This window comes from Lathyrus oleraceus, chromosome 1, assembly GCF_024323335.1.
Source record: "Lathyrus oleraceus cultivar Zhongwan6 chromosome 1, CAAS_Psat_ZW6_1.0, whole genome shotgun sequence".
Lineage (NCBI taxonomy): Eukaryota > Viridiplantae > Streptophyta > Magnoliopsida > Fabales > Fabaceae > Lathyrus > Lathyrus oleraceus.
The window spans coordinates 347,017,970-347,033,006 of NC_066579.1; the positions used below are offsets into that span (position 1 = coordinate 347,017,970).

The 15,037-nt window shown below is 34.6% G+C and overlaps 1 protein-coding gene across 1 annotated transcript; it reads right to left on the reverse strand.

Moving 5' to 3' along the window:
• Positions 1-71: 71 nt before the first annotated feature.
• LOC127135913 (photosystem I chlorophyll a/b-binding protein 6, chloroplastic) lies at positions 72-1,742 on the reverse strand. Its single transcript, XM_051062539.1, has 4 exons — positions 1,553-1,742; positions 1,259-1,473; positions 392-906; positions 72-245 (listed from the first exon to the last, which is right to left on the reverse strand). Exons 1-4 carry the CDS (start codon positions 1,594-1,596, stop codon positions 228-230), a joined length of 792 nt encoding a protein of 263 aa, XP_050918496.1. The 5' UTR covers positions 1,597-1,742; the 3' UTR covers positions 72-227.
• Between the last annotated feature and the right edge of the window lie 13,295 nt (positions 1,743-15,037).

The window sequence follows — 15,037 nt, forward strand, 5'->3', positions numbered from 1 at the left end:
ACATAGCCATTACTACTATATAGAAAACATTTCATATCTAATGAAATAGGTCATTTTTCACATTGAGTGACTTAGATGAAAAACTACTCAATAGTAATTTCATTTTGTTTAAAAGAATATGTGTCAACGATAAGATTCAGATTCTGAGACACATTACATGTAGATAATAGAATGTTTCTAGGACAACATTGTGCAGGTTCATTTTGATGCTTCTCCAAATCATAGCACTACCTTGAAGTGAAAGCCTGCACATATGAAATTTTTTCCTTAATATATATAAAGCTTAACATATTATTTATTTACTCATTCATAGTTCATAGTCGATGCGAGACTAATCTATATATGAAACTTAGTTAAACATAGTAGAAATGAAGCGAAGAATATTAATTACCGAGAAAATGTTGCAATGACCCGGATCAGCAAGATGAGCCATCAGATTCTGAATAGGACTATCTCCAACATAAACAGCTTGAAAACAAAATCCAACAAAAGCAAGCATAGCAAGTCTTCCATTTTTAATCTCTTTAGTCCTCAAAACCATAACAGGCTCGGGTGACCCTCTTCCCCACTGCATAGGATCAAACCAAAGCCCACCGGGATAACCAACATCTGGTTTTGGGTTAGGTCTGTTTGGAAGCTTGGGCTCGATATCAACGCTCCCCGGGTTGACGATATCGGCCCATCTTCTACCTTCAGCCCAGCCCATTAAAGCTAGTTGGACAATGAATAGTGTTACCGGGTCTGCGAAATAGTGTACTGAACCTGCATTGTACCATGAGAAGTTTTTTACATAGCCCATTCCTTCGAGTATTTCGGGGATTAGGATTCCCGATACTCCTAACATTGCCCATCTTCCATGTACTAGTTCTGCTTGCGCAAACCATTTTAGTAACTCTGGATCAGAGCCTGAGAGAATCAAATTCACATGTTAATAATTACTTGTTGGTGAATTAATACTTAATAAGCACATACACGGACACCAGATGACATAGACACAAACACGGACAAAGATAACACCAGATGACACAGACACAAACATGGACACAAATGCCACTAGATGACATAGACACACATGACACTATATGACATAAACACAGACACGGACACGGTAACAGATGACATAAACACAAACACAGATGACACCTTATGACATAAACACAGATGCGGACACAGATGACACTAGATGACATATACAAAGACACTAATGTGCTTAATGAAAGTATAACATTTTAATGTGCTTAATGAAAGTAAGACATACCTAATCCAAGAGGGTCAAAACCAAAATCACCAGGAATACTGCCATCAAGCCATTCAGGAGGTGAACTACCAGGAAACCACAATGGTCTATCTGGAGGAAGTGGTACACACAAATCCGACACACCTTTTTTCGCATTCCTAATCGTAAGTGTTCTTCTTCTACTTAACCATGAAGTTGTTGCTGTTCCTTGGTATAAAACCTTTTGACATATTTCTCTGCATCAAAAAACAAAAGTAACTATATAGTATAATGATAATAAGTTAATTTAAATGGTTGAAACAGAAAAAGTTGAACCTGTTTGGAAAACTTGATAAAGTGGATGAAATGGCTAAAGCCATGACTCAGACAAAGATGAAATGGAAGAAATGTTTTATCACTTTATCTGTTATATATGGATGATGGATAACTTTTATAATATTGTATTTGTGGAACAGAAATTTAATGAAGGGACAATATAAATATGGTATTTGAATTTCACACGTGGCTTTGATATGGGAGCTTCAAATCAGAACATGGAATAACTTTTTTTCAGATCAGATTATGTCAGTTAAAAAATACTTGGGCTCGGATAATTGAATTAAGCCCAAAATAGATTTTGGCTTTTTGCAACCCTGTTTTTTCTAATAAGCTCTACAACATAAAAGTATGTGCTTTTCTTTTCCAACCCTTTTAGTTTTTATCAGAAATCCTTTGAAAACTCAAAAATATCATTTGAGATTTAGAATTTGCAGTGTTTTTTAAGCGAACCTAGGTGAGAAAAATAGAGAATCACTTGTTATATTGATGTGAAAGAGGTGGTAAATCTAAGCAATAAAAGAAAAGAAAAAAATAAAACGTCAAGACACAACATGTTTGAAATGAGAGTGTTCATTTAGATTGAAAAGTTATTATTTGAGGAGTGATGTATGATCTTAACACCGTGAATGGATAGAATGATGACTGAATTATTTGAAGGCGGTAAATATGAAAAATGTCTAAAGTCGAAAGAGAATAAAATTATTTGTTAGATGATATGTAATATGATCTTTTTGATTTTCTTTAGGACGTTGATGAAAAGAAATGGTCATAATACAACTATTATCAAGAATATTTATAACGCATGTCACATGTTAGATTGTCTGCATTGAATATAAATTAATCGAAAGGGTTGAATATGATCGGAGCATATTAATTATTTAGCAAATAATTTGAGTTATATATGTAAAATTGGAATTCAATTAATAACATGATATAACAGACTGAGACAACAAAAAAAAAGTGTTCTGGTTCCAACTGGTTGTAAATATTTCAAAGAACACATTGTTTTTCATGGCGGGTTAAGAAGGTTAAATGAAGGGATGTGAAACGAATTAATCCAAATGTCATTTTCTTAATAAGAATAACATACGAATTTTAGTGTGCATTTATAATCACTAAGAAGTTAATCCACCAAAAATCCATAAGTTTAAGAATGACATATTCATATTTAATGATATCTTGCATTTAACTGATAACTAATGATCCATTGAATGAATTTAACTATTCATGATATTCTATAAATTTGAAAAATAAACGTAATAAAGAAAAATATTTTATCATAAGTAATTAGCATGATAAACATTTTAAATCAATCATAAAACCATTTTTCGGTATGGCTTACACAAAAAATCAATCAAATAATCTTCGATCGAATTTTGATTTTAATGAAGTGTTACTTTAACTTGTTGGTATGATGATGTTTAGAAAGCTATAAAATGTAGAATATTAAAGAACGCCAACGAAATATCCTGATTCCCCGAGTACTCCTGTTCCCTTACCACATGTAAGAGATTTTACTAAGTGTTAGAATCTTGTACAAGCCTAATCCTAGCCTCTATACACAAATTACTAACTTAATCAATAAGGAACACTCCCTTATGATTTTATAAAATAGAAAAAGAAAACAATCCTCTCTTTTTCACTCTCTTGTTTCCAACAATGTTGGACAACAAGGTATACACACAAATCTGAATTTTTACAAGAAATTTGAAGTTGAATGATATATATCAATTTCTTGATTTGATTTTTCCTTTCAAGTATACAATTCATAAGTATATTACACAAGTGCTCAGAATAGAAATGATGAAACTTTTCAATTGATGCAATTAAAAATGAATGCAGAAAGTTTCACTCAAAAGCTTATGACACAAGTCACTTATTTTTTTAAGATAAAAGATTGAGTTTGAATTGTAATGAAAGAGTTGTGTTTTCAAAATATGAAACCTTAGGTATTTATACATCAATCGTACTTGTAGGAATGAGTAAAATACCATGAATCAATGCCTTGATTGGTAGGTGAAATTTAGAATCCGTTGGAATCAAATTTTGTGTCAAAAAGTGCAACTACTTCAAGGGTATCCAACTAACACATAATCGTAACCGATTACAACTGAAATATTTTATGAAAATTGAATTTTTTCGAAGGTATAACCGGTTAACAGAAATTGGTTAACTCGTTACTGATCAATGCATTTTGATGCACATTCTTCTATATTTATACTTATGCATTTCCATGTTTTAGTTTGGTTATTTTTCCCTTTTGATGTGTTTTTATAATTTATCTTATTTTTACACTTATTTGTTTTTCGCAATTTATTTTTAGCATTAGCAGTCCGCACGAATAAATTTATAACTGGAGCTAGGAGTATCGGATTGAGGCATGTTACCCGTCGTTGGAAAGCTAAGAGAAAGATATACGACTTTCATGAAGAAGTCAGAAGCTAATTCGGACTGTAGCATGGTTGAAAAATCCGTTGAAGCCTTCAGCACTAGATTTATATTTTGTGTTGGGTTATTTAGTTTGGGTCTGAGTTATGTTTTGACCAAATTAGGTTTATTCTACTTTTCCTATAACCTAAGCAGCCGAAAATAGGACACGGGATCACTATTCATGAAAATTTAAAAGCTTGTACGAATTCCATGGAGAACTAATCCCTCTGATTCGATCTGCCGTAACTCAGGTTCCAAAACTTGAGATTATTATAATGTTAATTTTAGTTTAATTCCTTTCAATGATATTTTGTGTTCTTGTATGCTTAATTCGATTGCATAAAATATATTGATTTAATTTGGTTGATTGTATGATCCTAACATAGGCACGTCACGTTTGCTTAATTCGTTTTTGTGTCTGATCAATCATGTTTGCTTAATCCATGAAAACTTATTCCCTTTGCTTAATTCAGACAATAAGATCATACATCTCACAAACTTCACCGGCTTGTCATTGAGTTTGTATCCAAATAGGAATAGACAATCCGTTTAGGGTATTAAAATTATATTAATCGATGATAGTAGGAACTGAATCGGTAGATTGAATTATTTCATAATCACTTATTTCATAACAGCTTATTCCAAGAATTATTTTTAATAATCACTTTTTCTTAATCGAACACCAAACCAAACAACCCCCCCTAATTCGATTTACCTTTGGATAATAATAATCAAGAATCCTTGTGAGAACAATATCCGAGTTAAAATTGTCGCCGTATTACGTTTTTGAAAAACACTCGTTTTGACCCGCGCGCGACAACGAATCAAATTGGCGCCGTTGCCGGGGATTCTGGTATATTTTAACCATTATTATAGTCTAACCATTATTATAGTCATAAGTGTTGTTTTTTTATAGCATTTTTTGTCTTAACTTTCTTGCGTTCGGGTCTTTTTGCGGTTTAGGAAAAAAATCTGTTTTTAAGAAAATCGTCTCATATTATTCCAATTATTTGTCTATTTATTAGGAAAAAATCAAGGATCAAAAGCCTCTATTTTGGAACTAAATAATGGACGCCACCCTAAAAAATCGAAAATCCCTATTTTTCTATTTTTTATGATTTATTTTCTGTTTTGGTAGTTTTAAAAAATTCTGAAAAAATTCTCAAAATTCTTAATTGACGTTATTAGATTAACTTTCGTGTTTTTGTATTTTTTGTATTTTATTTTAATCGTTTTTTTTTCGTATTTCAATTGTTTGTTCTTAATAGGGATATTGTCGGTATTTTCCTATTTGTTGTTGCATTGCTGAATTAGTTATGTATTTTCTCATTGTTTGTTGATTTTTTTTCTATTGAGTTTAATATGGCTGACCAAAGAACTCTGAGAGAACTTGCTGCTCTTGATATGAATTACAATGGTTTATGTATTAAATATGCTGATGTTACTGTTCCTTTTGAGTTGAAATCTGGTTTAATACACTTGTTGCCAAGGTTTAGTGGTCTTGCAGGTGAGGATCCGCATAAGCATCTTAAGGAATTTCAGGTTGTTTGCTCTACACGATTGAGACCTGAAGGGATCACTGAAGATCACATCAAACTTCGAGCTTTTCCTTTTTCATTGCAGGGTGCAACAAAAGATTGAATATATTATCTCGAGTCGAATTCAATTGCAAGCTGGAATGCCCTGAAAAAAGTGTTCTTAGAGAGATATTTTCCTGCCTCTAGAGCAGCATCGATAAGAAAGGAGATTTGTGGTATTAGACAGAGTAATGAGTCATTGACCGAGTATTGGGAGAGATTCAAACACTTGGTGTAACAGCCCAATTTTAGGAATTAATTATTATATTATTTTTATTATATGTTAATTTAATTATTTGGAGTGTTAAGTAATTAAACGGTTGTGAGGTAGTATGATAAAGAATTAATTAACTTAATTAGTGTGGGAATTAATTATTTAGTTGTTATGAGAGATAGTTAAATAATTATATTAATTAAATTGGTATGACTAGTGAGTGGTTAATTATTTGAATTTAAATTTAAATAGAGGTATTTAAATATTAGGTATTTTGGGCCTAGTGATTAAATTAGATGATTTAAGCCCAACTAGAATACCATTATAAATAGTAAGAGTGAAGGGAGTGAGAATCATAATTCACTTGAGCACTGAAGGCAATAGAGAAAGAGGAGAGGGAACGTAAAGAGGAGTTAAGGTTTCCATCAGAGTTACAAGGTAAGGGGGGAAATCCTTATTATTATGGGTTAGTATGATTGGGTCAATGGGTAGGAACATGTTTTAGGTTGAAATCCTTAATTGGCATGAATTGGAATTATTAGGTTTTGATAAATACCCTTGAATTGTGATGAATAAATTATGTTAAAACTGTGAATGAATCTATATTTGGGTGAGTCGTAATTTTCTGGACGTGTAGCTTTTTACGGAATCGAAATCGGAGGTCCGGAAGTCCTCCAACGACGAAAAATGCGGGTAATTCTGCATTCTGTTCGTTGTTAGCGCAGAAACAGTTTTCTGTCTTGCGTTAACCGGTTAACCCAGGGCGTTAACCGGTTAACACTGTTATGATAATTAAAAAAATTAGTTTCTGTCTTGCGTTAACAGGTTAACCAAATGCGTTAACAGGTTAACACTGTTATAATTTGCCAAAAAGCGTATTCTGTCTTGCGTTAACAGGTTAACCAAATGCGTTAACAGGTTAACACTGTTGAAATACTGTTAGAATTGCATTCTGTCTTGCGTTAACAGGTTAACCCAGGGCGTTAACCGGTTAACACTGTTGAAAAACTGTTAAATTTGTATTCTGTCTTGCGTTAACAGGTTAACCCAGGGCGTTAACCGGTTAACACTGTTGAAATACTGTAAAAATTGTATTCTGTCTTGCGTTAACAGGTTAACCAAATGCGTTAACAGGTTAACACTGTTTGAAAAGTGAAAAATTGATATATAAATATTGTGTACGTTTTGGAATGGAATTATGTGTACATATTTGATGATTGGCCTATATTGGTGAATAATATATTGCATGAATGTGTATGTATGCCATTATTGAAATGTGAAAGGTTTATGATTATGAATGTGTATATGTACCAATTGTGAGTTATGATGATATGTGGGATGTTAAGACAGTATAGGAGGTCTTAGTTGCATATGTGTTGGTATGTGTGCATTCATTCATAGCATGGTCAAGCGGTGATCCTTAATTGAAAACAGACGTAGCAGACGTTAATCCTTGATTGGGATTAAGCGTAGTATTAAGCGGTGATCCTTCATTGGAAATAGACGTAGGCTTTGGTCTTGTCCGGATCTGAAGCGTGGCTTGGATTCTAGATATTGAATCGGAAAGCGGTGAAACTTTGAGTTCACATTGCGGTACCACATGCATAGAGTCACATTGTCTTGCATTGAATCGTCTATAGTTATGTGATCATTGAATGTGTGTATTGATGTGAGTGTGATGTACATTGAAATATGTGGAATAATTGTCTGTTAATATTATTGACGTGATTATACTAAGTGTGATGAATTCTTAAATTGTGTTTTAATTCATTGTGCCTTATTATGCTATTTCATAATGATTTGGAATTCTCACCCTTTCTGTTTGAATGTTACCTTTACATGGGTATCGTGCAGATACTACTGAGTAGTATTGCTGGAGTAGGTGGACGGTAGCTCGCTCAAGAATAGCTGGAGAGTTTCCGTATTTAGTTTGAAATTTGGTAATGAGTCAATGCTCTGGTCATGTAACACTGGGTAGATTAGCGATGTTGAACTCGTATCTTATTTTAATATGAAGTAGTGACCATGGTATGGGACATGGATCATTTTCTGAAATGCATGAGTATTCCTTATTTTCCGCTGCGAACGCATATGTTTGAATATTCATGATGATTGGAATGTGTTACTTTAATTGGCCAGGTGTATTGTTGGTTTTTGAAAAGTTTTAAGTTTCGAAAACGTCGATGTGACGCCATTTTCTTTATATGCGTGCTTAATTACTCTGATTATATGTTAAATAATTTGGGGTAGAAAAAGGGGTGTTACACTTGGTATCCAGCTGCCCTCAGCACCAGATCACCAAGAAACTACTCATCCAGTATTTTTATGAGGGTTTGATACCGATGGATAGGAACATTCTTGATGCTACTAGTGGTGGAGCACTTGTTGATAAGACTCCAGCTGCTGCCAAAGCCCTTATCGAAAATATGTCCCTTAATTTCCAACAGTTCACTACTAGAGACAATTCTATGCAAAGCAAAGGCGTGAATCAAATTCAGGTTTCTTCCAACAAAGCTTTAGAGACCAGAATTGACGAGCTTGTAGCGGGGTTTTCATTACCTTTAGGTTTATTGACTAAACCAAAAGTCAACATACAATTCGAGTCGTCACCGCACTTTTATTTGTCCAAAGGAAAGGCTAAAAAGCGAACAAAAGCCAAGTAAGAAGTTTTTCGAATCAAAAACTAATAAAAATGTCAGAGATCCGGGTAAGGGGGTTGGTTATGAAATGGGAAGGTTTTACGCATCCAAAACATCCTTAGTACTCTAAGGGAGCCCTTTTTGCAAATATGTGTTGTAGGTCGGTATTTGTGAAAAGATTTGTGCAAAAGATTAGAGGGATGAGAAGAGAATAGATTATATTTACAAATTTTGTTGTTTGAATGGATGAACCCATTGCCTACGTACCATCGCAAAGGAGGATCAAAACCTCGTAGTTCATGGTAAAAATTTCAAAGATTGGTGAATTGATTTTAATCAAAAACCTTAAGTTCTTTTGTTATCAAAGGGAGAAAACTCAACCTAAACCAACAATCCACCATGTGAGGAAGACTTCAACATGCTAGTGAGGGGTTAACCCTATAATAAGCATGGAAGGCTTATAATCCAACACTAAGGATGAGGTGAGATTTACATCAACCACTATGGTAACTCAAACCTATGACTAATGTTTTTGAAAAGAGTTTATCAGGTGGTCATTGGAACCACAAAACAACTTGAAATGGGTTATATTTACAAGTTAGATTTATTTACAAAATGGGGTCAAAGTTGGATCAAAGTTTATTTACAATGAGTATTTATAAAAATGGTTTTGAAAGGTCAAAGGCCTAAGGCCTAGGTTTCTAATTTGAAATAAAGTCAAAGTTTTAAAAATGATTTTTGGCTTGGTTAGAGAGGGGAGAGAAAAGAAAGGCTATTCCTAAAGCATACAAAGATAAGAGGGGAGAGATAACCCTTGGAGTTCCTTTTCTTGGAGTCAAAGAGATGACTCAAGATGCTCATTTCCTTTGGATTTAGCACACAAAACAAACACTCAATAATTGAATTCAAGCTCCCAGGATCTCCATTTGGCTTGACTCTTAACTTGGCTACTCATGACAATGGTCCTCTTTTCACAATCTTAAGATGAGGTTCCTATCACACAAAAGCACACATTAAAAAGCTCACAATATAATAAAGGGAATGGACAAAGAATAAGTTTGAGGAGAAGTCCTTTGAGATCAATTTTGAATTTTAAAATTCTAAAGGCATGAGGCCTAGTTGCTCTTCAACATATTTTGCATTCTAAAGGCATGAGACCTAGTTGCTCTTGAACTCCTTTAAGCATAGGTGAATCCTAATTCTAAGTCCTTTCTCTTTTTTCATTTTGGTTCACATCAAAACAAACATAAAACAACATAAAATAGCAATATATTTATATATAATAATGGGCTCAAATGAGCAAAAGAAAAATGACATAAACATAAAATATGTGCTCAAGTGAGCAAAATAAAAATCAAGATGAATAATGAGCAAGAAATAAATGACATTAAAAGTAAATGACAAGAATTTAAAAGCTCAAATTAAACTTAGTAGTTAGTAGAGTTGTGTTAGCTTGTCATGAGACAATGTAGCGCTATGTTAAGCAATCGTAAGTGGACTAATATAGTAGTCACACCTATCTGAGGCCGGTCAATAAGAATATAGGCAAAGAACACAAGTTAGAGGTCATGACTAGTAAGCCAAGCTCCATAAACTTGCCATGCCAAACAAAAGGGGAAGGGCCTTGTATTGACTTTTGGTTATTTGCTTGACCAAGAAGTAACTTATCTTTGACACAAAATAACTCACTTGATCATGGATCAAGTTTAATTTGGTTTGGATCAAAGAAGATTAAACTTCTATTTGTCAAGACCAACCTCAAGACTTTAACTCATTGACCATTGAGGGGAAAAAAAGGGATGAAGATGAAAGGGAGGGGATAAGAAGTCAACAACCAATCCCAATGGATCAAGGGATAACTCATCCTTGATCAAATTCATTCATCTTTCTAGGTGATGATCCTTAAGGATTCTCAAACCACAAGATCCAATGAATTTGATCAAAGTTGAATCAATTCAATCTTGATCAACACCAAACAGAAGAGGAGTGAATATAACAAGTCAAGAAGTCAATAATATTTTTTTGGTAATTTTTGGATTAAAAGAAAAATACAAATAAAAAACAAACAAACAAAGTTGAACCTCAAATTCAATTCAAAACAACTTCAATAAGTCCAATTAAATTTTCATAGGTTCAACATAGTCAAACAAACTTTGACTAATTTTCTCACAAATTTTTAAAGTCAGAAAGTAATTAAAATGAATTAAAAATAACCAAAAATAGCTTAATATGAATTAAAATCTCAAATAATCTCAAAAACAATCAAGAAATTGTTGAGACTATTTTTCATTGACTTATCATGATCCATAGATGCTATGAAAATATTTTTGTATTTTTTAAAAGTCAGAAAGTACTTTAAAATGAATTAAAATCATTAAAAACCAAGTAATTCATGAAAAATATCAAATGAGATCACAAAAATAATTAAAAATCATAATATGAAACTAGATTTTTCAAGAAAATTTTTAGAGTTGGTCTCATATTTTTCTGACCTCATATGAATTTTTGAAAATAGAATGAATTAAAGAAAATAAAAGGAAAATGAAATAAGCGAAAAAAAGGTTGAGCCACTAGATCCAATTCATTAATTGACATGGCAATGGTGCACGGTCTGGATCTGAGGATGCACGGTGGTCTCAAGTCAACAGGGAAACACAATGCATTAAAAGAAGTAATTGAAATGAACACACAAGATTAGATCGTGAGGGAGAGATCCAAGGGCCATGAGCAGCAGCACACATGGTGGTGGTGGTGAAAACCACCATCTTCTCCGATCAACCAACAGATTTCGGGCAAAAGTTGCAGGAAAATGAATCTTATCAAAAATGAAAAACAACGGCATGGAAATGAAGCTCGTGTGATGTAGATCATCACTGTACCATTAGATTCCTCTCATTCTTTCTATATTGAGAGAAAGATGAAGGAGAAAATCATGGTGTCCACACGGATTGTTCATGAAATGGCAAATTGAATGCACAAAAAGCTTGCCTCGAGTATGAGGACTTCAGAGAACCACCAAAACACAAGAATACTATATTGAATTGTGAGTTTCAGATCCAAACAGTTTGAGTTTATACCTTCAAAATGGTGAGTTTCTGGCCACGAATTCTTTAAGCTTTTTGCTCCTCTTTGATCTCTGAATGTAGGGGAGATGATTGGCTAAGGAATCTGGCTTTGAAACTCAACTAATGATGCTGAATTTCAAGCTCGAAAATACTGAAAAATGGTGAATGATTCCTTTGGTGAGGGTTATGGTTTCAGTTCTGCAGCATATGGGATCTCCAAAAGGTTGTGAAATGAGGGAGAAGAAGCCTCTATTTATAGGTGAATGCATCTGAATTCACACTTTACTCATGTGCATGGGATTGGAAATTTTGAAATGCATGGGTCTTTGTGGACGTGTGAGAGGCCCATGAATGGCTGAAGGAGCTTGTTGAGATCAAATGGAAAGCATGTGGTCGTGCACATGGAATGAAGAATGCTTGCACTTCAAGCTTTAACATAAAATATCAAGAATGCACATAAATGAAAAGAAATTTGAATCTCCCAAATGGTATATCCAAATGACTATTGTGAGTAATGGTTGGAAGCTTTTGAAATAAGGAACAAAAGTCATGTTGGGCAAAAAACCATTTGACATGTGCAAATTGATCAAAACTGGTTTGGAAAGTTCAAGTATAAAACATGTTCAAATCACTTTGAAAAAGTTAACCAAAAGTAAGCTTGATCAAACCCCTCTGTCCTCATGATACAAGCTTCAAATTAAAAAATCTCCAACACCAAAGTTGTATATATTTTAAATACAATCAATTTAGACTCAAAGTTTACATCATTTGGATTTTCTATGACAAAGTTATGGGCATTTTAAGTTGGGTACTTTTTCAAATTCAATGAATTAGGTCAAGGATGACCTATAATGTTTTTCAACGGAAAATGTATTTCTTTTAGGATTATGAAATTTTGTCCAACATAACATTTGAAGAATACATCTCAGGCTTTCCAATGCCTTTGGTCCCACCTCAAAATCATAAAAACTGAGAAAGTTATGCCCTTGGCAAGTTGACCCAAAATTAGGGTTTCAGTCAAAATGACCTATAATGTTTTGAAATGAGTGATGACCTTCAAAGATTCAAATGGATTTTTTATGAACATGAAATTTGTTCATATGGTCCTTACGGACATATTTTCATTTGGGGTCATCTTCATTTGACAAACACATCAAAAGTTATATCTCATTGAACCTCAGCTTAGTCAGATGACTTGAATGGTCAACTTTTCAAGGTCAAACTTCCCATCTTGATGAACAAATGATTTAGGGGCCTCAAATAGGCTCATATATGCATAAAGTGATAAATTAAAGAACTTACCTTGATTAAATTTGATCATAGGTTGAGATTGCTTCATGGGCAAGGCACAGTGAAATTAGGGTTTCCTTAGGAAACAATCTTCAAGCCCTTTGGGTTATCTTGATCAAATTGGCAAATTGAGATACTTGGGACACATATATGATGATTAGGAACTTTGTGGACCATTGTCATGCTCTTTCTCTTCTTTATCTAGCCATTGCATTGGGCTTAGGAGCCTCTGTCATACCCCAAAATTTGCCCATTAATATTACAAGACATTTTTCAAGGCACTTCGACTTATTCTGCAAGGCATTGATCTTAAAGGAACCAAAGGCCAGCTCACAACGGACCCACTCTAGAAAAAGGCCCAAACTAGCTCGCTCGCTAGGCGAGTAATTCCTTCGCCTAGCGAACCCCTCGTTATGACACTCGCCCCAGCGAAGCATCAGATCCAGTAAAAGCCCAAACTAGCTTGCTCGCTAGGCGAGCAATCCCTTCGCCTAGCGAAGCTTGCGAATATCAGAATTTCTGGGCTTCCTTCTGAGCCCATTAGGTCACAACAAGAGTATTATAAATAGCCAAGCTTCAGTCAGAAAAGAGGACGAAAAGGGGAACAACGGAGGAAGACAGACGGAAACCCTGGCACAGAAACCCTGGAGGCTACTTTAGAGAGTTCCGAGTGAAGAAACCCTGAAGGCCGCTCCTCCGCTCCGAAGCTACCGCCGCCCAACTCCATCCGATATCAAAAGCGATCAGTCCCTTTCAACATAGCAGCTTAGTGGCAAGCAGGTTTGTGCATCACTATTGTTTTATGCTTTTAATCGGTAATCTCTATATACATAAAGCATCATGATTGAAGTTTCGAATATGTATTTTGATTTCACATGCGAATTTAAATATGCTTGAATATCATGAATGTTTGTCCATGCTATTCCTGTAATCAAGTGCCATACAAGTTCAGGTTTTCGGAGGTCATGCTGCTGTCAAACTCCAAACCCGTGGCCGCTCGCTAGCACATCGCTAAGCGAGCCTGTAGCGAGCATTCGCTGAGCCTTCGCCAGGCGAAGCAGAGGCGAACGGGACAGTGGCTGCTTTGTTTCTTTTCTATTATGCCTCATGTCTATCTAACCAGGACTTATTATAATTCTGCGTCATTTGGCCTGAGATTATGACTGTTGTGTTGTAGTGCAATTTTCAATTGTACTTTACTTTGATGCTCTAACCCGTGTGTTGAATTGTGCAAAGGTTTACATATTCCCGAGGAAACGGCCGGCTAGGTATCCCACTTTATGTGTGGGAGATCCTTATGGAGATTCACCCTGAATTACTCAATTGATTTTAATGTATTCATTTCATGGCGAAGATCCACCCTAATGGCTTAATTGATCTTAATGTATTGATTTTAATATGGACCTAATTACCTAATTGATTACGACTATCTAAGTAATTACAACACATTGCCTTTAAATAAGTGATCTTGGACCTCTCTTTGCTGCCCAATGGTATTACGGTATAACGGTCGTGTCCCGCGAATGTAGGGATACACTTAGCAAAGACCCTTCGGTTAAATCATCATAAAATAAATCATGGTCCCTCGGATGTTGCCTTCGAAAATACGATTTTGTCCCTCGATGACCCTTCGGTGTAGCCTACGGTTAAATGATGGTCGTCCCTTCGAATGCTAAGGTATCCTTACAACTGTTGCCTTCAATGACCTATCGATGACCCTACAATGACCCTTTTACATCCAAAGGATAAAACTACTTACTTCTCAATAGTAAGGACAGTTTTACCCTCATAAGGATAGGAAATGCCCATAACGACCTTAGGAAGGTATAACTCTCAATTACTGGATCATAACCTAAAACAATTTCCACCCCTCACACTTTGCAAGTCCTAGAAAATCACCACTTGGTATACATTCATACTAGAATCATTACCAAGTTATATTTTTCTAAACTGTTTTTCAAAATCAAACGAGATAAATACTTTGTATACATTCATACGAGAATCATTACAAAGTTAAACTCTCTTTTCAAAACATTTTTAAACAATTCACCAACACTTTTCAGACAAAAATATAAGTGATCCAGCAATCAAGAGCCCATGGATAACCATGGATACAAAGGGTGCTAACACCTTCCCTTTGTATAATGTACCTCCCGAACCTAAGAATCTAAATTAAGGTTTTTCCTGTTCTTTTCCACCTTTCCTTATGGGATAAAAGAAAAGTCGGTGGCGACTCTTGCTAACCGCGACATTGCGATTAAAAACAC